General features: G+C 44.3%; 1 protein-coding gene and 1 long non-coding RNA gene across 2 annotated transcripts in view; one reads left to right on the top strand and one right to left on the bottom strand.

Moving 5' to 3' along the window:
* LAMA5 (laminin subunit alpha 5) overlaps positions 1-24,363 on the bottom strand; it is a 228,883-nt gene extending 204,520 nt beyond the window's left edge. Inside the window, exons 1-2 of the mRNA XM_081196825.1 lie at positions 23,733-24,363; positions 11,986-12,138 (exon numbers count right to left, since the gene is read on the bottom strand). Of these exons, the coding sequence (XP_081052951.1) occupies positions 11,986-12,138; positions 23,733-24,038 (459 nt within the window). The 5' untranslated portion in view covers positions 24,039-24,363. The remainder of the gene's footprint in view (positions 1-11,985; positions 12,139-23,732) is intronic.
* LOC308587226 lies at positions 6,976-8,294 on the top strand. The gene is made up of 2 exons (XR_014008295.1): positions 6,976-7,698; positions 7,914-8,294. It is a non-coding gene; the product is annotated as an uncharacterized lncRNA (long non-coding RNA).
* Positions 24,364-24,587: the final 224 nt, after the last annotated feature.

Genomic DNA, 24,587 nt, shown 5'->3' with positions numbered 1-24,587 from the left:
TTTCTCTTATGAATTCATAGAAAATCAACCATACATCGGATTTGCACTGTTCCATTTTTATTTTAATATCAAAGGAGGGTGGCTTGGTTTCTGGTCAGCCATAATCTCTTCAGCATACCAGCACATCCACAGGAGCCCTGCCCAGTTGCTATGTCAACCCTGATAATCCCAGACAGAAGACAATCAAAAATCACAAAGAACAGTGGATTCACCACAGGCTGAAACAAAGGACAATGATCAGATTTTCCCTCTGGGGGCAGGAAACTGCAAACTCCCCATTGTCACCTGGAAAGTACTCATGGGGAGGGGGAAAGGAGGAACCAGCCAGGTGACAGGACACTAAGGTTACCACCACAACTCCTCCGTCAACCCCTCCTTTCTGTAATGTATGCATGATGTCAACCCCTTCTGTAATGTATGCATGATGTCAACCCCTCCTTTCTGTAATGTATGCATGATGTTTCTGGGGGTGGGCTTGACCTAGAGGAGGGGAATTTCAAAAGTTTTTATAAGGTCTTGCAGCCCATTGTTCTGGGTCTTTCCTCTCTCTTGCTAGTGAGGGAAACACCCTGTTGCAACAGATCAATAAAGGCCAAGCCTACAGGCTGCTGTTTTGCTCCAAGTTATCCTGGTTGGTGTCTTTACTTTTTGTCCAAGAGAGCCCTCAGATTTTTCCGTTAACAAGTCCAACAACATTTGGGACCCCCAAGGTTGAAGAACTGTGATCTAGCGCATGGAGCTATTCTGCATGTGCAGGTTTCTCTCATCTTGTGGAAAGCATTCCAAGACACCAAATACAGCTCAAAATCTAGCAGAAGGGCTCCTGCTTTTGTCATCCCCAGCCCTTGGCCTGAACCCAGATAAGGAGATTCCTTCAGGAAGAACAAAGGCAGGGCCTGGAGGAAAGGTGCGGCTTCTGAAAAAGCGCTGGGAGGGAAATGTGTCATTTAATAGCGAGGGGATGTGGTGGGGGGAAGCAATGGCTGACTGCATTTCCTTATCAGCCTCTGATCTGATAAACTAGGTGGTGATTGGAATTTCAAAAGCTGCTTGCTGAACAAATAATGGAAGTGGCTCTTTGTGAACTAATTAGCTCCAAGGAACACACTGTGTGTGTTTGTGTGTGTGTGTGTGTGTGTGCGCGCGCGCGCGCGCGCAAAGCAGGAGAGGCTGCTCAGTGCATATGTGCCACTGGAAGTATTTGTGAAAAACTTCAAACATCTGAAATATCTTGGAAGTAAGGAGGCACTAGGAAAGAATGGCAGGTTGAAAGTGAGATAAAATCAATTCCCCAGGCTGCCTTGCTTGCAACCCTCACTAACTTTCTAGGCAATGTGACATGAGTCCACTCACAGCAAGTATCATCATCTCAATTAGATTAGCAGCTTAAGGCACAAGCTGGTACAATTCCCTGGCAAAAACAGTTTTCATGCAGCAAACCTGTCTTTCTCCCTCCCTACCCTGTGTGTGTGTGTGTGTGTGCGCGCGCGCGCGCGCGCGTGTAACTATCAAATCTCGAACTTACCCATGATACCCCTATAAAACAGCTGGCCTCCTGTTAAACACCCAAGGTTGGTTCAGGCATGCCTACACACATGAGCCCATCACCAATTTGCAAATGAAAAACCATCAGCGAAGGAAGCAAAAATCCAACCAAGCTAGGTTTAATATGATTTCTTTGGCGATCACTCGTAGCAGAGTAAGATTGTCTTCCATGAACATGGTCTTTAACAGGGAGTCCGTAAGTGATTCAGAGGGGGAGTTGACACTTTTGGTAAAACTATTTTCAGTGACCTCCAAATTGAGAGAATCTTGCTAACGGACCATTACCTTCTATATACATCATTGCTAGCGCCCAACATTTAGTCACTTTTGTCATAATCAGAAGGGGAGTACAGTAATGGGCAAAATTATATACATAGATGTTGTCTCGTTGTCCGTGGCTTTTATTAAGTTTGCTAGCATCAAGGAATCAGGGTCACCAGGGGCAATGATATCAGTGCAGCCAAATCATGCCTTCCACCACTGGCTAAAGATGGCTATATTAAGAGTCCCATGGACTGCAAGAAGATCAAACCTATCCATTCTGAAGAAAATCAGCCCTGAGTGCTCACTGGAAGGACAGATTATGAAGCTGAGGCTCCAATACTTTGGCCACCTCATGAGAAGAGAAGACTCCCTGGAAAAGACCCTGATGTTGGGAAAGATGGAGGGCACAAGGAGAAGGGGACGACAGAGGAGGTGATGGTTGGACAGTGTTCTCGAAGCTGCCAGCATGAGTTTGACCAAACTGCGGGAGGCAGTGGAAGACAGGAGTGCCTGGCATGCTCTGGTCCATGGGGTCACGAAGAGTCGGACACGACTAAACAACTAAACAACAACAACAAATATTGCCCTGACTAGTTTTTCCACCCTTGATGTTACGACACCTGGGGTACTTTGTTGCTAAAATGGAAAGGCAGAATACAAACCCTGAAGGTACAGAATAACCACAGGAGAGGCCCTCTCCCTGATCTAGCAACAGTGAAGTAATAATGAAACTTAAGCAACTTAAGCAACAACCAGATTTGCTTAAAACAAGATTCACCGCAAGATTTCAAAAGCACATGAGTTACAAATCATCATTTTCCTGCTGCCTCTGACTGCAACACAGAAATTGGGCTGGAGACGGAGGCAAACAAAGGTTTGTGGTGTGTTTTCAGGAAGAATTTGAAACCCAGGTTCACTGGCAGTGCATACAGTTACACAAAGGCCTGAAAAGGCAGGCTGGATCCTGGCCAGGACTAGAGTTCGTACTGAGCCTGGGTGGGTGCAGCCTTTGTGAGGGACTGAAGGGAGATTAAGCAGCAAACAGTTTTGCAGCAATAACAGCAAGGCAATGATGAAGCTGGAGAACAGATCTATGTTTGCAGTCTTGAGTCTGTGTTTGCAATTGGAGACAATGTGCGAAGACTTTGAAAGGGCAAGCCTCTTTCCCCTTTCTAGGAAAGCTCAATATTGTTACATATTTATCTGAACCTGAATCACCTGGCACAGACTGACCGCTTTGGCAGTTCTGTGTGAGCTCCCTGCCAAAAACATACCACAATATGTGCCCAGGAATCCTCAATTCTGTATGCTCAATGTATTACAGAACATGCATATTTCTGAACGTTTTTAAATGAACAGCTTGGGCCCTTCATTCATTGGAACAAGAGACTGCCTCCTTCCCAATAACCATCACAATTTGTACATTCAGAATTCTGAATACTCCCAGGACTGTCAGTTTTGTCCGGAGACTGACAAAGCACAAGCCCAAAGTCAAGGGTGAGGAACCTCTGCTTCAGCCAACAAACCTGCCCAATGTTGCTGGACTCCAAATCTCAGCAGCCCCAGCCAACAGGGCCAATGAGTAAGGATGGGAACTGAACTCTAGAAACACATGGAGGGCCAGCTTCTTCATCCTTGCCCTGAGTGGTGCAGCCATATGCTGTGGTCTGTGAAGTCCGGTTTTCAACCATTTTGAGTCCATGGCTCCCTTCACTAACTACATTCTCTCCGTGGCACCCCTGTGGGGCTCAGGAGCCTAGTTATGTCACCCCTTGCCTGAAAGGCTGGCAGCCTCTTACCCTTTTTCAAACACCCTCCCTTGTGGAGTGTTCCCTCAGCCTCCTCTCCCCTCTCCTTGGAAGTCCTCCAGGCAGCCACAGCTGCCCTCCCTGGTCTCTGAGCTGCCCACCCCACCAGAAAGAGAGGTGAGTCCCAGAGGCACCATTCGCCTGCAGAGCTTATAGCCAGGGCTGTTTCAATAAACAGCTGTGCATGCCTTTGTGAAGCAGACACAAGAGGGAATCAGAGGAGGGAAGGAAGGAAAGAGGGACAGAGGCCAGTGTTGCCCATGGCACCCCTGACCATCATTCCAGAAAAGCCATCATTCAAGAAAACCACTGACCTAGGGGGTCACTATAAATGGGACTGTTCAGCTGCATTCAGTCAGTTCTTGGGCTGACTTCTATGTCTTACAACACTCCCAGACTGTGACTCAGAGGTGAATATCGCGTAAAGCAAAAAGTCAGAGATTTCATTTGACTTGACCAGGCATACAAGCTGCTATATGCATATATGTTGCAGAAAAAGGCAGACATTTCTATATCAAGAGACTTGTGTTAATAAATTGCCTTTAATTAGGCACATTTTCTGCTAGGATCTGAGATCAGCCAGCCTTCTCTTTTAAAGTTGTACAGGTGGCTGCTCAAACAATCAGAACCATGCCAACAAACGTTCAGATTTACTATGAAAATTCACCATATAGAATAACTTCCAACCATCTAAGGCATGCTTCTGAAACAGAGGGACACATGCTTGACAAAACTCTTTGTCAAGTTTGATTTTGCAGCTTATACTGGAAGCAGTGATAGATGACTACATGGTCCCACTTTGGCAAGACAATCCAGACATACTGATGACTGCAGTTCAAACATTCTTCTCACCTAAGATGGTTGTTGGGTTCGCCACTCAGCATGGATCCGCCTTCACATGGTTTTTCAAAAGGAAGCAATGCAGAAAGCCAGGTCACAGGCAAGAATGCACTTTAAAAAATTTATCTCTCCTAGAAAATCATCAATATATACAATAAAATGCACCATCTCTGGTAGTTCTTTCCAGCATTTTCCTGAGGCTCAACTTTTTCTGTGAAAGCTGCCAATCAGGAGACCTGAAAATGCTTGGGGGGGAAGACCCCCAACCTTCCACTCTCTAGCACATGTTTTCCTTCTCATCTGCAAACTATGTTTCCCAGCCTATCACTACCCAGAGTGGTAAATTCAATCTCTTGCCCTGATACACATCAAGATGGGAATTCCACCGAAAGGAACACTGGGTGAAGGAACATCAGCTGCATTCAGATGCGCAACTGATGTCACTCCTCTGAATTGCATTACTTGGAAGAGGATGTGCATCCCAATGCAAAGGAGCAGAGGTCGCCTTGGCAACAGGAACGTGTTCCCTCTTCTCCTCTTTTACAAACTGTTTCACATCCCTTCTCTAAGATGGGGAAGCATGGTTCTGATTACCAAAAGCAAGTGGTAGAATGCGCCCAAATGTGTTGTTGGCCCAACCCTACCAACTACTGCAGAATTCTTCCTCCAACTTTGAAAGTCCAGAAATCCTTGATTCAACAGTAACAATGTCCAGCAGAGGAAATGTCTGCTTCGACGCGCTCAGCTGTAGTCATTCCTCCAGTTGCAGTCATTCTCAAACAGGCCAAGAGCAGCCAGTTATCACGCAGCTTGCAAGAAAACGGCACATCGCTCACATCTTCCTAATAATTACAGACCAAGCCCCCTGAAATTCCCAGCTTCACTGACATGTCTGACCTTGCTCTGGACACAGTTCACCTCAGGGTGCTTTGCCCCTAATCTCTGAAGAATCCAAGTGTGCGTAACAGAAGTGGCTGGGTGGGGTGAGGAAAAAAACCATTCCTAGCAACTCCCAGGTGCAGTCTGGAGTCTATTCATCCTTCAATAACTGAACAAAGCAAAATATATTTTTAAAAACCTTGATCAAAAAAGACTGAAATAATAATAATAATTTATTATTTATATCCTGCCCATCAGCTGGGTGTCCCCAGCCACTCTGGGCAGCTCCCAACCGAATATTAGAAACACAATGCAGCATTAAACATTAAAAACTTCCCTAAACAGGGCTGCCTTCAGATGTCTTTTATAAGTAAGATAGTTGCTTATTGCCTTGACATCTGATGGGATGTCCCACCACAGGGGCCACTACTGAGAAGGCCCTCTGCCTGGTTCCCTGTAGCTTTGCTTCTCGCAGTGAGGGAACTGCCAGAAGGCTTTCGGCGCTGGACCTCCAATTGCCTGCACTGGATTTATTAATTTTGGGGGTGGTATTATTTTAGTACTAAATGGATAGATTGTTCTTTAATTCAAAAAAGAATAAATAATAAAGACAATATTGATATAAAAGAACCCCAAATGCCACGTCTTTCCAGAAACTGTTTTTTCACCCTGAGAGTAAACTTTCCTTTGGATAGAAGGGCAGAAAGGAAGCAGCCTAAAGCATACAGACTAGCAATTGTTCTTAAAAGCAAGGGGGAAAGTTAACAGGTTAGACCACAATGGCCTCCATGGATGAGCTTTTTTCCTGAAAGATTTCAACTGTGGTGGCTTTCAGAAAACCAAAGACGCTTCATAGGGAAGAAGACAAATGATTCTTTTCTATAGAGAACACCATTTTATTACAATCACTAAGGGAAACGACATTAAACTGACCCTGGAGGAAGAAAACTAGTTCTTTCTTCTTTTTCTGAAAGCTGCCAACAAGCACCACTTTTATCTCCTCTAAACACAACTCATAAACACAACACAACTAGTGCTGTATGTGCTGAAGGCATAACTGCTGCAGCTCCCTTTTGCGTACCTTTCTCTTCTCAGACAAACATAGGATTTGAAGGTGCAATCAGACAGCAGGCAGGACTATGTTAACTCCATGCTTTAAAAATTAAAAATTCTTGCCAATAAAAGCTAAATTCTGCATATGATTATGAAAATCATATGTTGCATAGTTCTGCTTATTTTGCATAACTTTCATTTTTTACTACTTGTTACAAATTATTTCAGCTTTGCGGGGGAAGGGGGGGGAAATCTATCTATGAAGGGTACAAAGTGCCATCCCTCCGAGTTGTGCCATTTTAGCAGGCATTGTCCAATGCACTTTTGTGCATATCTTCAAAGCCACAAGAGCTAGAAACCTACTTTATGTTTAAACTGCAAGCTGAGATCTTACGAAGTCATATGCCCAATACCACAATCTGCAGACTTGCCTGCAGAATGGTAGCACACATATACAGTGTTACCTCGGGTTACAGACGCTTCAAGTTACACTATTTCGGGTTGCGCACAGCGCCGAACACGGAAGGACCAGAACAGGTTACTTCTGGGTTTTGGTGCTCGCGCTCGTGCATGCGCATAAACACTAAATCGCTCTGGGCTAAACTTTTCCTTGTGTGTCACAATAGAAGAGGATTCGGTACTTCAGAACATTATCATCCTCTGGCTGTGAACGCACACCAAGTGGTGTAGTCTGTGGCCCAAATAGGCTCCCAATCTTCACATGCAAGGACTGTCACGTGTCTCCCCAGTATAACTCACAACCAATACCTCCTTTTAAGGAGGATTGCAACAGCCTCTACAATCAACAACACTTAGCTGCAAGCATGTCCTGGCATGAATGTTCTCTTTTTGTTGCTTTCCAAGACCCTTAAGCATTTCTCTTCATGCAGCTATCCATAAAATACTAACATCGTATAAACTTTTCTGTGGTGTCTTGGCCTGGAATCACCTTCATGGGAGCAGGTGTCAGGGGTCTGGAAAGAAGCCAGCTCCTCAGTATTCCTTAAAGCACTTTAGTCTCTTTGCTAATATAGACAACTGCTACCTCACAACTCCCTGATACCTATTGTATCTGTTCGTTTTGAAATCAGGATAACCAATGTAGGCAAGAATCCCCACCTCACCTATAACCAAGCATTGATAGAAAGGGGAAAAAAAGAATAACCACTAGAGTAGTCTTAAGTTAATGTTGATTTAAGGGGTACCTAAACACCATTGTATTGGGGATGCGTCCCTAAGGGGTGAGGAAATTCTGAACTATAGGCCTAACTATCACCTTGTTTAGCATAAGATTAGTAATGATCAATAAGTACATATCAGTTGGCACAAAATTGTTCATTTTCTTTATTCTGAACTGAACATCCCCCCCCATAACTTAACATTTTCCAGCAAAGGAGAGACAGCAGGATGTCAGAAAAGGACATATTGTTTTGCTGGACACAACAGTTGGCCAATTCCACAGACATGTTCCACATATCTGTCATTCTAAGACATAGCAACCTAGTTTTAAATTACAGTATATAGTAAAAGGTTCTCAAGGGACCAAATTCTGCAGCCACCACCAGAATATCCTGCATTTGTAGAACCACTGACCAGGGATCCAACCAAACATTTGTAACATTTACAAGCTCTAAGAGCTACCAATTCAACCAACACCCAAAGTTAAATGCTTGCTACTGATTACAAAGACGAAATATTGTTCTCTTTTTGGACAATCCACTGAGAGTTTCCTAACCAATTTGCTCACTTTATAACCAGTAGTCAGGGGACATCAAGATGCCAGGCTACAGCTTGCCTCTGATGATCATAGGTTAGCATAAACATCAACCATTCTTGCTGATGATACACAAAAGTCTGCAGCTGAGCTGAAACAGTTAAAATCCCACCCCCACCCAAAAACAGATACCTCCAAATAGATAATCAAATGAATAGCCCTTCCCATTATTTGGCAGAACCTCCTTGACCTCCCCTGCCAGAGAACTGTAAACTTAAAGCCATCACAGGCCATTCACTACATGATGTGAGTCTATTATATAAATTACTCAGGCTGGGTGGCCCGCCACTTCAGTTTTTATTTTTATTTCCCCCCCTCCCTTTTCTCTTTTTCAGGTTGTCATTCACTGGCTGGGGATTCCAGTGCTCCTCCTTGCTTCTTTATTTGTGGCCCTGCTACTCAGGACAGATGGGCAGGCAACAGGAAAGGGCAGAAACAAAAGAACAGCTTGTTAAAGGGGAATAATAGCAGCCTCATTCACAGGGTTGTCGTGAGGGTAAACGAAGCAAGAGTCGCCATGCACTTTGTACACTGAAAACGGCTACAGAAAGGAATCGCCATCATCAGTAACAACATTATCAATTGCAGCAAAAAGAAAAGAAACTGCAAAATGCAAGGATAGCCAACTTTATCTGTTTTGCCTGGCCATATCCCCATCATTCAAAGGCATCCTGGGACGCGGACGCCAGGCTCCTTCCTTGGAAATCTTAGCCATTGCCACAAGTATAGGTGGTGATAGCACAGCTGCAAATCCCAACAGCAACTACCATATTTCTTGCTCTGTAAGACTCACTTTTCCCCTCCTAAAAAGTAAGGGGAAATGTGTGTGCGTCTTATGGAGCGAATGCAGGGTGCGCAGCTATCCCAGAAGCCAGAACAGCAAGAGGGATTGCTGCTTTCACTGCGCAGCGATCCCTCTTGCTGTTCTGGCTTCTGAGATTCAGAATATTTTTTTTCTTGTTTTCTTCCTGCAAAAACTAGGTGCGTCTTGTCGTCTGGTGTATCTTATAGAGCGAAAAATGCGGTATTTTGCAGCTGTTGATGTCACCAATCGAGCTAAGAGGCCGTCTCCCATAATACTGAAGTTGGGAAAAATGGAGGGCACAAGGAGAAGGGGACGACAGAGGACAAGATGGTTGGACAGTGTCATCAAAGCTACAAACATGAGTCTGACCAAACTGCGTGAGGCAGTGGAAGACAGGAGTGCCTGGCGTACTCTGGTCCATGGGGTCACGAAGAGTCGGACACGACTAAACAACTAAACAACAACTGATACTAGAAATGCATTGGATCCTCCAGGTCTTGATTTTCCTATTTCTAGCGGTGCGGGACGAAATAGCAGCATTTTCATCTGATGTGAGATGATTCGGTTATCAGTCCAGTTATCTTAGTTAACAGTTTGCAGATAGGAATAAAACAAGTAACCGAATTGTTCCTGAAGACCATAGTGATACATACACCTGCAATTTTTGGAAAGAGGCAAACTTTCCTCGCAGTACATAGAGCTTACAGGCAGGAAAGTGGCATTGAAACCTAGTTTGAATTACACTACCACAAAAATTAGCAGAATTCTGATATATCGACTTCACATGAGAAAAACAACACACAAGTGGAATTTCCGAAGCCACAAGTAAACAGACCAGGCTGTTAGAAAACAAATGTCTTGTCTGCCTTTGCATTTAGTGTTTTCTAGAAAATTGAACCCAAATGTTTCAGAAGCCAGTAGGGTGGAACAGTAAACCTCCAGTCTGCCTGCTGTGACACTATAGTCCTTTAAATGCTACATCATCAAAATCGCACTCCAGAACTGAATGCTCGACTCACTGAATTCCAAGGAGGGAATTGTTTAAAACACAGACTGCTTCCTCCGCCTATTCTATTCAGCAAGCAACTGGTAAGCCAGTTCTCCCCCAGCAGCTTTGCCTGTCACATTTTGTCTGCACTTGAAATGAAAGGCTGGCATATAGGTTACTGTCAGACCTTTCAGCAATGGAAAAGCTCTCTCCAAGGAGATATTCTACTGCCTCCATCCCCAGGCATTCATTCTAGACAGCTGCCCTCCTTCCTTCATGTATTGGAGCTTTGTTTAAATATTTAACTAGAGTGTTTCAAACTGAAGCTGCCTGCTTTGAAATGAGAACTAGTCCACAAACAGGCAAAGCCGATGGCCCTAGGTCATAGAACTGCAAAAGGCACCTGGAAATTACCTTTCTTACTGAGTCCCTGCACTTGCAAAGAGAAAACAGTGTCTCAACTATTCCTTTGTGGAGATTTCTGCAGATAATATTAGCAGATCCATTAAAACCAAAGGCTCACAACCAGTCAGGGTTTTCTATGCACAAAAATTATATGGCAATCGTTGTACACCCACACAGTTATTTTGCAGAATTTGTGTTATCCTTTGCATGCTGGTGTCAAACACTGGGCTTCTTGGAATTCTCCACTTGTCTGGGAAAAGTTTAACAAAGAACCAGAAGCATTGTTATACAGTGTATACTATCTGATTAATCCAGTTCAGTTTGCTGATACATGTGCAGTGGTACCTCAGGTTAAGAACTTAATTTGTTCCGGAGGTCCGCTCTTAACCTGAAACTGTTCTTAACCTGAGGTACAACTTTAGCTAGTGGGGCCTCCTGCTGCCAATTTCTGTTCTCATCCTGAAGTAAAGTTCTTAACCTGAAGTATTACTTCCGGGTTAGCGGAGTCTGTAACCTGAAGCGTTTGTAACCCAAGGTACCACTGTATTATTCTTAAGGGTATTCTCTTGATAATATGGGAGGGGTCCCCATTTAAATATATATAATACTTCAAACATAAATCAAACTTTTCTTCAAAATATAAAACAAGGTTCTAGCAGCCTATATCACACAAACAGGCCGAGTGAACCACTGTTTCTTAAGATATGAACAGTGACCCAGAAACCAGGTTATCAAAAAGAAGGAAAGGTTATTGGACACCAGATACTTTTCACATTCAAAGCATTACACTTGGTCTTGACAGGCCAGTATGAACTCTGATCCCCAAAGGTCTGAGCTAACATTCAACAACAGGATATCAGCAATTTGCTTTAAAATCCCTGAAGTGACTTCTCAAAGTGCAGTTATTTGCTTTCTTTTGTATTTAAGTGGCGTGTCACCTTTCAGATGCTTCATCCCGCCTGCGGAAAAATATCTCGAAAGCTCAAATGTCCACACGATCTCACTAACAAAGAACAGGCCAGTATTGACTTTGTGACTTCCCTTCAACCGCAAGGTCCCAAACCCATTAAATACATCCAACTAAATATATGGAATATATGTATGATGGTCATTATGGAAATTTCCCTTATGGCTGGCTTATCCCTAGAATCAAGATGAAAGCTTTGCCTCTTCTGTGTCACTCCCTGTTGCAAGGAGAAGGGTTCAAGCACAGCTTTCTCGCAGGAATGCTGTTGGTCTAGGTGCAGAGATGCCTCACATTGGAGAGCAGTAAAATATGCATCTCAGCCCCTCATGCAGCCTGAAATAGTAAGATTCTGTTCAATATATATATTGCACATACATCTGAAGCACTTTGCAAGCAAGGTAACCTTGCTATTTCTACATGTAGTGCTACAGCTCTGAATGATTCCGTTGTCTTCTGGACAAGACTTTGGGGGCCAACAATACAGTGACTGTAGTTATCTAAGGAAAGTTGCAGGATTTCCAATGTGTCCTGTTGTGTAACTCAAAAAACAATGAACAAAGAAGTACTCTCTTGTCTATCGATATCTCTGCAAAGTAGAAAGGGTCCCTTGATCAAGGAGGATGCCGTATAAACCTCAGGCCCTTTTCCTGCAGTTACCTGTCCAAGATCCAAGGTGACGTTGACCTCGTTGAATTCCAGCCTTCGTGAAAGAGGAGGGCTTTGCCACCAGCGCTCGGTGCCATCAATAGCATTGGTGATGGGATGGGCTTTGTTGCTGTTGGCCGATGAGCAGATGTCACAGTACTGACCCTGTGGTAAAAAAAAAAAAAGCAGAGAAAAGGTTTCCATTTTTATTCAGGAAGATTATGGATCCACACCCTCATTCCACACCTGTGATCATAAACATGGACCATATTCAGTGCTCCAAGCAGCCCAGGGGCAATAGGGAGGCTCTCAACCCTAACTAGATTGAAAGCAGGCCATGAGATTGCACACTCCCCCCCCCCTAGACCTTATCCTCAATGGAACAAATAGATCTTACTCTTCTCCTGCTGGCCTTTATCACAGTACACACACTATATATATGCGTGCAGTAGAGAAAGTGAAAAATGTGACAAAAACTGAAAGTAAAAGCTGCTGAAGTTCTCCTCCCTGGTATGGAGAGAATGTGCAAGCTCATTCATGCATCTCCTTCATGTAGTCCTAAGCCACAGGGGCAAGAGAGAGAATGGAGAGGTTATTCTGTCCGAAGGCCTGTGAGAAGTGGTGTTTGGTTTCTCACAAGCAAGATAAAACTGTGCATCATATTTATGAAAGTCCTGGGAAAGCAAATCCATCAACCTTGTACATCAGTCCAGTTAGTTATCTTAGCTAGTTAACAGTTTGCTACAGGGCCAAAGTCAAAATGCTGATCTTAACCTTAAGCCATCTTAAGTGCTATCTTGCTATCTCGCAATTACAGATTGATAAGTAAAAACTCTTCTCTTACACTGTCTCATAAGCTCTGATCCCACTTCACACACTAGTGTTGTGTCGCTTCGCAACCTATTCTAGCAGCACAGCCAGGTAGATTATTCCTTAAGGGATGACTGTGGTCCACTCTGAGTTCTGGTCACAAGATACCAGGACTCTTTCCAATATCTCTTCTCACAGTTTCTCCTATACACAAGGCTTCTAGGATTCTCTTTGGCTTCAGGAACAGCTTTTTCCACCCTCCCCATAGTCTGTCTCTAGAAATGCAGAATGGATACATTCCAACAATGTTCTGTGACGATATGCCTGCTGTCTGGAGAAAAACGAAAGATAAACCAAACCAGTCACATCTGCTATGCATTTTAGGAAGTTGCTTGCTTGCTCTTTGGACACCTCTTAAAATAACAGTAACACAATTCTGCATGATGATTCCTGAAATCAAGAAGCATCTGTTTAGATATAGTTGGGCGCCATTTTGAATCAAAATAGTGGGCTGAACCTTTCAAAACTGCACTGATTTTTTGTGGGGTGGGGTTAATAGAATTTCTGAGCAACATCAGGTATGAGATGCTGCTGCTACTATAAAATAAAAGAGATGAACTGTAGAAGAGTAACTACATGAGTTACATGGAATATCTAAGTTAACGGTCCCGCACAACTATGGGCTGACTGGGTAAATCTGGGCAACAAGCGTGGGAGCCCAGTATTCCTCATGTGGGGGGGGAATGGAAGAAAACATGTTGTGTGGTTGAAGAGAGTTTTTTTTTTAATGAAGCAACCTGCCCTGAGCCTTAGAGTTAGGATGGGCTGAAATAAATATGTTGCTAGTAATGCCAAGCCAAGCACATTTGGTCTAAAAATAAACATGACATTTGTATCGAACCTAGAGAGTTCTTTTGTTTATTTGTTTTAAATGTTTTCGGAAAAGTGAAGCATTAGGTCAAAAGTAGGATCTCAGCAGGGGCGTAATTTGCCAGCAGGATTAATGGCCTTCTGCTCTAGCAGTAGACTGGATCAGTGCCTCCAGGTAGGCCTGCCGGTGGTTGCTATGGTAACGGCAGCATGACACCAGGCCGAACTGTCAACTTCTTTCAGGCCTTTGGCTCTTCTGTGGAGGAAATGAAGCCAACACTTAATGGGGAAAATGGGACAATCGATTTGCTGCAGTTGCCATACGTCCGGAATTTTCCCAAGCCAAGCCAGTATTCAGCCTCCTTAAGCAACGTCCAGGTGAAAACGACTGAAATGTCTGGGAAAATCCAGACATATGGCAGCCCATGTTGGTAGTGCAGATTTTGGCAATTTTAATTAAAAATACCTCAAAAACTTTTGCTGTTGTTGTTGAGATTTGTCCCAAGATCACTAGTCCACCAAGATCAAACGTTTGCCAACGCTGCTCATCTATCATATATTAAATAAACAACATCATTTCTCCCATTAAGGAAAAATGTATGTGGGAGCGTGAGGTGGTGTTTGGTTTCTCACAAGCAAGATAAAACTGCGCATCATGTTTATGAAAGTCCTGAGAAAACAAATCCCATCAACCTTGTAGATCCAAGCAAATTGCAACAATAGGTTAAATTGCAACAATAGGCTTTTCTCAGGAAAAGAGATGGGAGACCTAGAAAGGTTTTGCAGCAGCAGACAAGGAAGTTACAAAAAGGGTTGTGGAATTTAATACCTCGGCAATCAGAGCAAACTGAGATAATGGAGCGGGTTTGAATGGAAGAGCTTCCTCTCAAATCTAATCCTTTCTCTCATTTTAAATCTCCCATTTAAAGCAAAGGGATTGTTGAGGTCTTTGCAGAGTGTAATAGAAACCTGTGAGGAAGTACGTTAGAACCGGGAAAACTGATGGGACAATTTTCTAGCATTCTTGCATTGTGTCAATCCAAAAGCTACTGTCCACACAGGTCCATTTTGTACATCAGTTGATGGATTAGGCCCACTTGAAAATTGCTGAGGGCCTTAGTGGACCACTTAAAGGTTATTCTAGCAACTGTAATGTGCTGCACTATTATTATCTATTATTTTTATTTATTAAATACCCTTCACCCTGAAGTCCCAGTTCAAAATAGAACATTAAAACCATTTAAAACAACATGCAACTACGTTGGCCACTGTACACTGTACTGTACATAGTGCTGCTACTATTGCATTTTTTCCCCAACACAACGTGCTTTAATCAGAATGGCCTTTCAGATATCTGCTTTCACCAGTCCGCACAGAGCTTTTAGGAGTGATCAGCTTACTGCCACAATGGCAAACCAGGATTTCAAATACTCATAAGCCGTGTATCAACTGTGCCAATTGCTGCTGGTTCAACCATTATAGCAGGATCAGCATGCAAGGGAGCAGAATACCTCACCAACAGTATATAAAAAAATAAAAATACAAAGGCCAACTGTTTAAGGATGGAAAAGTACAGCCCAAGGTATAATATCACACAGAGAGAAAGATCAAGCTCTCTCTGCCATTAAAACTTCCACTATCAGCTACACAGTGTCCCTCCATCAGAGGCACAGAACTCATGGCACCATGACTCATGCACGGCTCAAAGGGAATTTGGGGAATCAAAGGGAATGCATGCAAACTGCTTCTGATTTTTGTCCGAATCCTGCTCAGCTTAACCCTCCCACTGAAATCAACGGGACTTAAAAGCGCTCACTATGTGCCCTAAGTTTTCTCTTGAGTAAGAGACACTAGTCTCTCATGGGTCTCTCATAGTAGACAGCCAATGAAACAACCCCATGCACACACAAACCTCCCAGTTACTGTACTGACATTCCAACCACTACTGTAGGAAATGGAGAAAAGGGGCAGTAGTAAAGAGAAGAGCAGGAAATATGATAAACCCCTGAGGGCACGATGCAATGCAACCTCTCAATTATTATTTTTTGTCTCTTTTCAAAGAACTTTATTTCACATACCGCCATCACACCCACAGCTATATGGAGCAAACCCCCAGTGGCACGAAGCCTTTAAGCAGAATGTACAACGCATCCAAGGAGCCGCCAGCCCTCTTGTGACCCAGTATCAACACAGGGATTCAATTTGGATTTCTGCACTTACTGCTACACTGAATTCATAAGGATTGCCTACTTTGAGATTAACACTCAAATAATTATACTGGAAGTACAAGAATAAAAAGATCCGTTGTTACTACTCCCACTAATATTGAAGTGTTTAGGGTTTTGTTACTAAATAGCAGTTAAAAACAACAACCCAATAATAAGCTGTTAAGTTGTTGGGGTCTTTTTCACCTCAATCTTAGGAGAAATAGGGCATTGTCTTTTACAGAGTCAACCCATTGATTTACATCGTTCAGTATTGCCTCTGCATGATTTCACACACAGTGGTATCTCCCCACCAGATAGTGGACATGCTGGGGATTAGAGCTGGGGCCTTCAGCTTGGTGGGACCACTGAGCTAGCTCCCCCTCCCCCAACCTTATATATTTATTTACAACAATGATGTGATATGGACAATAGAAGGATGCTACAAGTCCACAGGCCTATGCGAAGTGGCCATTCATTTTGATGCTTGCTCTGTACTGCTTTTAAACGTTTTTATGTTGCTGTTTTGTGAACAGGTGGTATATAAATACTTTTATAAAAAAAATAAATGGCTATAAAGAACCCATGAGGTATCATGGTCAAGAGTGTTGGGCTAGGGCCTGGGAGTCCTTGGTTCACATCTTCATCCATTCATTCTCTCTCTCAAGCTAATGTACCTCACAGGACTGGTGCAACAATAAAATGAGGTTGTAGAGAATCATGCACACTACTTTGAGCTTCTTGGAGGAAAAAATGGGATGTAAAAATAATAAATAAATTGAAGTGTCAAAGTCTACTGTAGTTAAAATTATCTGTGTAAGAACTTTGTGCTTTAACCATTCTCTAGCGAACTGAAGGTGAGAAAGAAAGAACACTTATGATGTGAAACTCTATCCTCAGGTGGCTATTTTGATACACCTATGGAAGCAACTTCTTGGGAGAAACGCCTGCTTCTTGGGAGAAAAGCAATGACAAACCTATACAGCATCTTAAAAAGCAGAGACATCACCTTGCCAACAAAGGTCTGTATAGTTAAAGCTATGGTTTTCCCAGTAGTGATGTATGGAAGTGAGAGCTGGACCATAAAGAAGGCTGATCACCGAAGAATTGATGCTTTTGAATTATGGTGCTGGAGGAGTCTCTTGAGAGTCCCATGGACTGCAAGAAGATCAAACCTATCCATTCTTAAGGAAATCAGCCCTGAGTGCTCATTAGGACAGATCGTGAAGCTGAGGCTCCAATACTTTGGCCACCTCATGAGAAGAGAAGACTCCCTAGAAAAGACCCTAATGTTGGGAAAGATGGAGGGCACAAGGAGAAAGGGATGACAGAGGACAAGATGGCTGGAGAGTGTTCTTGAAGCTACCAATGTGAGTTTGACCAAGCTGCGGGAGGCAGTGGAAGACAGGAGTGCATGGCGTGCTCTGGTCCATGGGGTCACGAAGAGTTGGACACGACTAAACGACTAAACAACAACAACTACATGGAAGCAACTATTCTAATGGCCCATCTTATATAAAGATTAGCTCCTCCACGGTTTTTCTCCATAGTTTTCCAGCCTGTAGGTATGTTCCACTGGGGAATAATATATAAGGCAGTGAAGGTGAAAGGGTGAGAGCAAGCTTAAGTGGTGCAACTTGGAGAACTCTACAAACCAACTCATGAGTTCATTATGGTTGAGTCAGCCAACGGAAATTGAACATACATCCCCGTCTTTTTCTCCATGCCTTCATTGTTGATTTAGTCACTAGGGAGCGTTGAAATCCCTAAAGATAATGAACTAAGAACGGTGACCTTTCAACTTAATACCTCCTTTCCTATGCCTTCCCTTTTTTCCCCTTCAGTGCTGCCCACTGTTAGGGGAAGGAACCAGCCACAAAAGGATTTTACCAAAGCACTACAGATTGGCCAGAGAAAAATCAGTCTAGGAAGTACGGCTTACATCAAAGGGGCAGCAGTATCAAAGCCATACAGAAGAACACGAAGGGGAGCAGCAACCACAATCCAACTCAGCATTATGAATAGCCAAAGTTTGTTTAATTGGAAGTTGCTGGTAGTATCCAAGAAAGGACGTATGAATGGTGCAAGGCTGCAATTGGAAGGGCACAAATCAGACATGGTGAAAGAGGCATAAAGAGTTGTCATGAGAACTTGGGTGCTTGACATAAGCCTCTTGTGCGCAGGTATTACATAGCTGGTTATAGAGAATCTGGCATGATAGCCTCACGGTTAAACAAGCATTGCCTATCAAACACCTAGTCTTTAACATGTAACAAGTCTCTCTTAGCTATCGCTCTTTTAGCATTCAAGGGTGGTGGTTACTATCAGGTATGTTCAGCATGGACTGAAATAAAAGAAACAAATCGGCTGCCCTTGTTCTTGGGAAGCAATAAGCCTCCCCCCCAAAAAAACAGCTTATTGAATGAATAAGTTACCAAATGGATAAATTGTGGTGACCAAATCCAAAGCCCCATTTTCAAGGGTGGCTGGTTCACCCCAAAATAAAAGAATAGTTTTCAATGAAGCTGAACTTTTATTAGTGTCTACATTTCACCCAAGCCCAGATTCTCATTTCAGCTTAACACTAAAACAAGACAACAGGGAGAGAAGCCCTTTTGAAAATCCAGACTCAAAGGGGGATTGTCACTTTGGAAACCACAATGGTGCACTTATGGGCCACTTCACACAACCCATTCTGTGTTTCGCCAGGTGCCCTCCCCTAGGCACACAATTTGGGCTGCACTGTGCCAGTTACCAACAAACAAGGTCAACTGAATAAGTCATCAGCACCAACATTTCAGGCACCCTGGAATCCAGGTACCTCCTCATGCATGCATACCCTCTTCTTCACCAGTATGGTAACTGCCTGCTTCCTTTTCTGGTTTACCCTGCTCTACACATGTTCTACACCAGGCACGTCCAACAGGTAGATTGTCCAACAGGTGCTCACACCTTTCTTCCTGCCTGCAGGGTGTCTGTTCCTAAAAAAAGCTCAACAACTTTGACCTGAACCCCCCAAAAGATCACTGCCAGCTTTTAAGTCTGTGAGTAGATCGCAGTCACTTGGGAGTTGGCCACCCCTGTTCTACACAAACTTGCAAAGCAAAACAGGGGTGGGTTGATTGTTAGCTGGAGATTGCAAGCAGCTAAAGCTTTGGCCATTCAGAGTACGTAAACCTATATCCAAATTCAACCATAAAACAGAAACATAAGCCAAAATGGTTTCTCCCATGCTAATTTTTCACTTATGTGAGTCAAGTGTCTTCGATTGCGAATGTATTAATTTAATCCTCCTTAATCTTACACAGAGGAAGGGCACCAGGTGAACAGGCATCCCAACTTCTTCCTGACCCAGCACGAGCCACAATGGTCCCTGCTGCTAAGGTTTGTCTTAAGACTTTCTTCGCACGCTGGGGAAGGTTTCAAATTCCACTTGCTTTCCAACTCCTATGGTTGCCCTTGCAGGATTTACAACAGGCCTGGGACACAGGGAAGTAAAAGCTCACTTGCTTCCCCCCACCCCCAGCCTTTAGCAAATCCTCTCTTGCAACTGGTCTCCCCTCCATCCCAGATGTCCACAGTTGTTAAGCACTTCGCAAAGCGCAAGCCATTTTGAACAGCAGTACACTTTTGCCATCCACATTCCTAGGAAATTCTTGGCCTTGGGTGCATGTGGCCTCTCAGTCAGGTCCCAGTTTAAGCAGACATTTACTTTGACATAAGCCTGTAATAATTGTTTATCCTTAACATACCCTTCTTTCCCACCCACATTCCTTCAAACAATTTGCAGACTTATTCACACCTATGTTCTCAACATTCAACACTCTCCATTTCGGCTTGGGTAACAGAGGCACTTTTCCCAAAGTGTTGCACATGATATTACAGAACAGAAGCATGGTTGTGCCTGGTGTGTAGACTCAACCTTTCTCGGTTCCCAGTTCTTGTTGATTTGCTACACACCACAATGCCGGTATCACACCACCTTCGGCTCGCATAAAAAAGATTTACTGTCTGTCCCGTCCCCAAAGTAGTGTACACCTGCACATCTGTTTTGAAATGGTTTGGAAGAATAGCAGATCCAAACCTTCAAGTAAATATGCATAGAAGCATTTGTAGCAGGCTGATCCCTGAATATTCCTGGCATTCCACATCAAGGAAGAGAAGCAACCCAACAAAGTTTGTGCTATCAAAGCAGAGCAAAAGGTGGTGCCTCCGTATTTTAGGGTTTATTTAAAAGCCCAGTTCACATTTAACACAAAACCAAGGTTTAGGATTGTAAACATAAGCCAGAGCAAGTCTCTGGATTGTGTATTCCCCTCTTCTCATCCACTGAGGAGTTCAGAAGCTTCAGCTTACTTTTAAATTAACCACAGTTTACCATTACATCGAAAACCTAAACTGTGGTTATTGAAAACAAGCAAACTTAATGAACTAAGATTTATCATAGTTTGTCCAGGAAAGCTGTGCTTAAGCTAAATCATAAACAAAAGTTTCTGAATTTTCATTGTGGCCATGCCAGAGGCACCAGTCCAAGATCTAGGCTTGTTCTTGGAAAACTAAACTATGGGTTAACATTTCATCCTGATCTGTGTATTTTTTAAATTTTTTTTAATTAGGGTTGCCATACATCCAGGTTTGACAACTCAAGTTTAATGCTGTCTCAAGAGTTTATGAAGCTGTCATACAGAATAACTTTTATGTCCCAAGTTACTGACAGCTACTTCTAAGATTATGATTTCCCTTAAATGTCCATTGTTACGGCAAACATGTATGGGATGTTATATGGGCCCTAATGCAAAGAGAATTAACCACTGGGTGTGTTCAGATGTCACAATAAACCATGTTATTGTGAAAGCAATGAGCCCAGCCTCCCCCACACCCTCTTCTTTCAATGCATCCACAAAGCTCAGAAGGTTTGATTCTGTTTTTGATTGGCCATAACTTACTGGGTTGTCCAACAATGTTTACAGCAGGGTTGGGGAACCTCCATTCCAGGGACCAAACACAGCCATCCAGGCCTCAGCCCTCTCCCCAAGCCACACTCTGCTTTGGCTCTACTATCACCTCTTTGAGTGCTTTTGTATGACCAGAATGTGTCCTTGAACTTGTGGTGATTCCTCTTGCTTGCTCGATGGGGGAGCATGTGTTGTGTTTAGAAACCTTTGATTTTATTTCCCCCATGGCTAGAAAACCTAATGTACTAAGACTCATATTCATTGCCCTGCACACTTTTTGCCTTCGGACCTACCCTCTGGGGTGGACTCTGGCCTTTCTCAAGTCTCAGTGGCACCTTGTGCAAGACTAAAATTCAGCACTCCTGCCTCTCACCTTCCGTTCTGGCTCAATTCATTACCTCATAGGCGCGATGCCCTGCAGCAGCCTCAAGGCTTGGTGCCCAGTTTGGTGGAACTGCTCACTCCAAAATCCATCTCTATGCCCAACACTAGCATGTAGGGAATGCTGCCCTAGTGGGAAGAAAATGGTTCCCCATCCCTGGTTCAGATGTTGCATTTGTGCTATACTAGCAAAAATGCCAGTGCCTGCCAACTGCCTGTACTGTTCTTTTATAAGTCATTAAACTATGAGTGGAGATACCTGGGCGAGCCAAGGTAGAACTCTAGAGGACTTGCTTATACTTACTAGAGAAGCTCCTGTTTTGAGAAAATGCAAAGATCCCTCTTAACAGTCAAACGTTTTCAATGCAAAGAAGCAACTCCAAAAAAAAGCCAGTCATAGAATTGTAAGGGACAGCTCGGATCACCTAGTCCAATCCCCTGCAATGCAGGAATATTTTGCCCAAAGTGGAGCTTGAACCCGCCACAACCCTCAGATTAAGAGTCTCACACTCTTGCCAGCTGAGCTACCTTAATTCTCTCCTCTATGTATCTTTTTTTTATAGGTGATCCAGTGAAAACACAGAACTCCGAATTCTGAGCAAGGAAGGAAAAAAGAAAAGGTGCTTAGAAAAGGGCAGACCAACTGTGCCGCTCTGAAAAGCAGGTTTGCTTCACAGATATTGAGCTGTAGATGTGGAAGCCACATAACACCATAGTTATGAAATGAAGAGGAATATTCATAGTTGGGTCTCTGGCCATGAACTCAACTGGCGGTAACCTTAAGGCAGGCTGCTATGCCTCAGCCCCCACAGATAATAACAACACTGGGCCAACCTTACAGGGTTGTTGTAAGGAAATGAACATTAGGTGCTCCAAGCAATACACACACACAATTATTAACTAGTAGCATGAAATAGGCTGATGGGTTTTCTTCAACACAGGTTTTCTGCTATTATTTTCTAAAAAACCCACTGGAATTCTTTTGTATGCCTGACAAAAAAGAAATGCATTTCAGCGGCCAATCACATTTGTGTTCAGGGTCAGTCTCAATCAGAGGCTGGCATTGCTGGGCAACTGCTGAGTCCCATGCCCCAAAATGGGGCCCCACTGCCAAATCCAAGAGCCCCCCCCAGCCCTGCTGCCCCTCCTCCTCATGGACGCTTCCTGATCACCTGGCCCCTCTAAGCATGTGAGCAAGAAGAAAGCTTCCTCTCACTTTGCCCTCTCCTGGAAAGTTGCAGGGACTGTGCCCAAAGGGGCAGGAAAAGCAGAGAGTATGGGGGTGGCATCTTGACCAAGAACTGCTCCCCCAAAAAACACCCAACCCTGAAGCCAGGATTGTCTAAATTTCAACATTTTTGAAAGAAAGTGCTTAAACTTTCCCCTACTACAATCAACAAGTCTTTATTGTTATTTTTTTACTTTAAGCCAATGCTTAACTTTGACCGGATCGCAATATTATTATTTTTTGGCAAATGGGCACCCTCAACTTGAGAAAACAGAAAGTTGCTTTTTTTATGGAGAGGGAAGTAGCGAGCACCCACTGCATTCAAGCATACTAATAAAGCACACAAATCAGAGTTTTGTTGTAAGTTTGAGCACGTTGGGTCTAACCGTAAAATGAATGGGCCACAATTTATCCAGCAGTAACCACTTGTTAACCTTGTGTGTGTGTTGTCCTGCCAAACGTGAACAGAATCTTACTGCCCCCCTCACAACACTAGAATTCTGATCAGCTATTTAAGTGCTGTACGACTTCCACTTGGCACAGGAGCTCACACACCAAGCTTAACAAGAAGCTGAGAAGTTACCTCTTGGCAGATGGTTTGTCTGTACACAGTCAGTGGAGGTGGGGGCGAAAAGAAGAGTAATTGCATCCCTCCTTAAAACTGGAAGGTGGCACAGCCATTCCGTCCAGAGTCACTAAAAAGGTCTGCTAAATTCAATGCTCCTTTCAGAAGTCCACATTATGAAGCGCAGAGCAAACATGTGCTCTGTGAGTGTGCAAACAGCCACAAACACACACTTGCGAGAGACACTTCCTCCCCCGACCTTTTGTGTGCCTGCCCCATTAACTGAGAATCAATCCACCAACCTCAAGTCAACTTGGGAGATAACAAAAGAGGAAGGAGGAGGGGAGATTTCGAGATTTCTAGCTCACACTGGTGGAGGAGCCAGCCAAAAGTTGTGCGCTGTGATAAATAATTGCAAAGCCAGGATATGTATATTTTCCCCCCACCCTCTTCCTTCATCCTGTAACAGCCCACCTGAGAGAAAAGTCCCATCGTGGTCCACGGGGCTTACTCCCAGGAAAGAAGGCACAGGATTGAATCCTCAAGTTGCGCGCTCTCCACGATGCAAAGATTCGCGCGTGTTTCGTGTTATAAACAGGTCGCCAGCAGGTCCCGGGGCGGGTTACAATAATTTAAAGCTCATCATTACAAAACACTTAAAACAAATTGCAGCCACAGTAGTAACAATGCAAGATGCGGCCATATGGAAACTAGAAATCAGGAAGCCTCCGATGAAAATACTGTACCTGGATGGTCTGGTTGGGGTCTCCTCCCGCTACCGGCCCGCCCACGAGTTTGCAATACAAATCCTCCACGGCTCTGGGGGTCTTGGCGCCGGAGTCTTCCTCGCCGCAGGTCGCGGTGGCCGAGATCTTGGTCCCCTCGGCCAGGTTGAAGTAAGGTGGGTGCAGGCTGTGGCCGTTCACGTCCGCGTGGAAGGAGACCGGCTGCCCTTCCGAGCCAGAGGGCACGGTCGCGGCCAGCAGCAGCAGCACCAGCGGCGGCGGCACCACTGGCGGCGCGCAGCGGCTCTTCCCCGGCGCCCTCGCCATTTTTTCGCGTTTGGCAATAAAGCAAAAAAGAAAAAAAAAGAAAGGAGAAATCCCGGAGGGAATTGGGATCGGGGGAAATGGGAAGGAGCAACTAGTGTTTCCCCCGGAGAGCCATGGCTGAGGATCAAAGGGCTAAAGGTCCCCAAAGCGGAGGAGAAAAGGAGGCAGCGGCGGCGGCAGCGGCAGCAGGACGCAAAGAGGAAAGTTTCCCGGCTGCGGCGGTTTCCAAGCAAGTAGCAACGAGGCTGCGCAATCGACGCATCAACCTGCAGCTGGAGCCTCACCAACTTGGCGACTTGGAGAGAGAGGCGCACCGTTTCGCCCCAGGAGGAGGGGATATAGCGGGATCCGAGGCGGGTAGGGGTGGGTGGGATCGACGGGGGGAGCGGAGGAGGAGGAGGAGTGGCCGCCGCGCGGGGATTATTCATGCTCTGATTCTGCCCATTGTTTTGGCCGCTCTCGCGGCTCCCCTCCGGGGTTAACCCGTTCGCGCGCCGGCCCAGAGCAACGTGGGAAGCGAACAATAAAAGGCCCCGAGGTTGGGGGGGG

This window comes from Podarcis bocagei (assembly GCF_964188305.1).
Source record: "Podarcis bocagei genome assembly, chromosome: 5".
Classification (NCBI taxonomy): Eukaryota; Metazoa; Chordata; class Lepidosauria; order Squamata; family Lacertidae; genus Podarcis; species Podarcis bocagei.
This window is presented reverse-complemented; position numbering and strand designations above follow the sequence as displayed.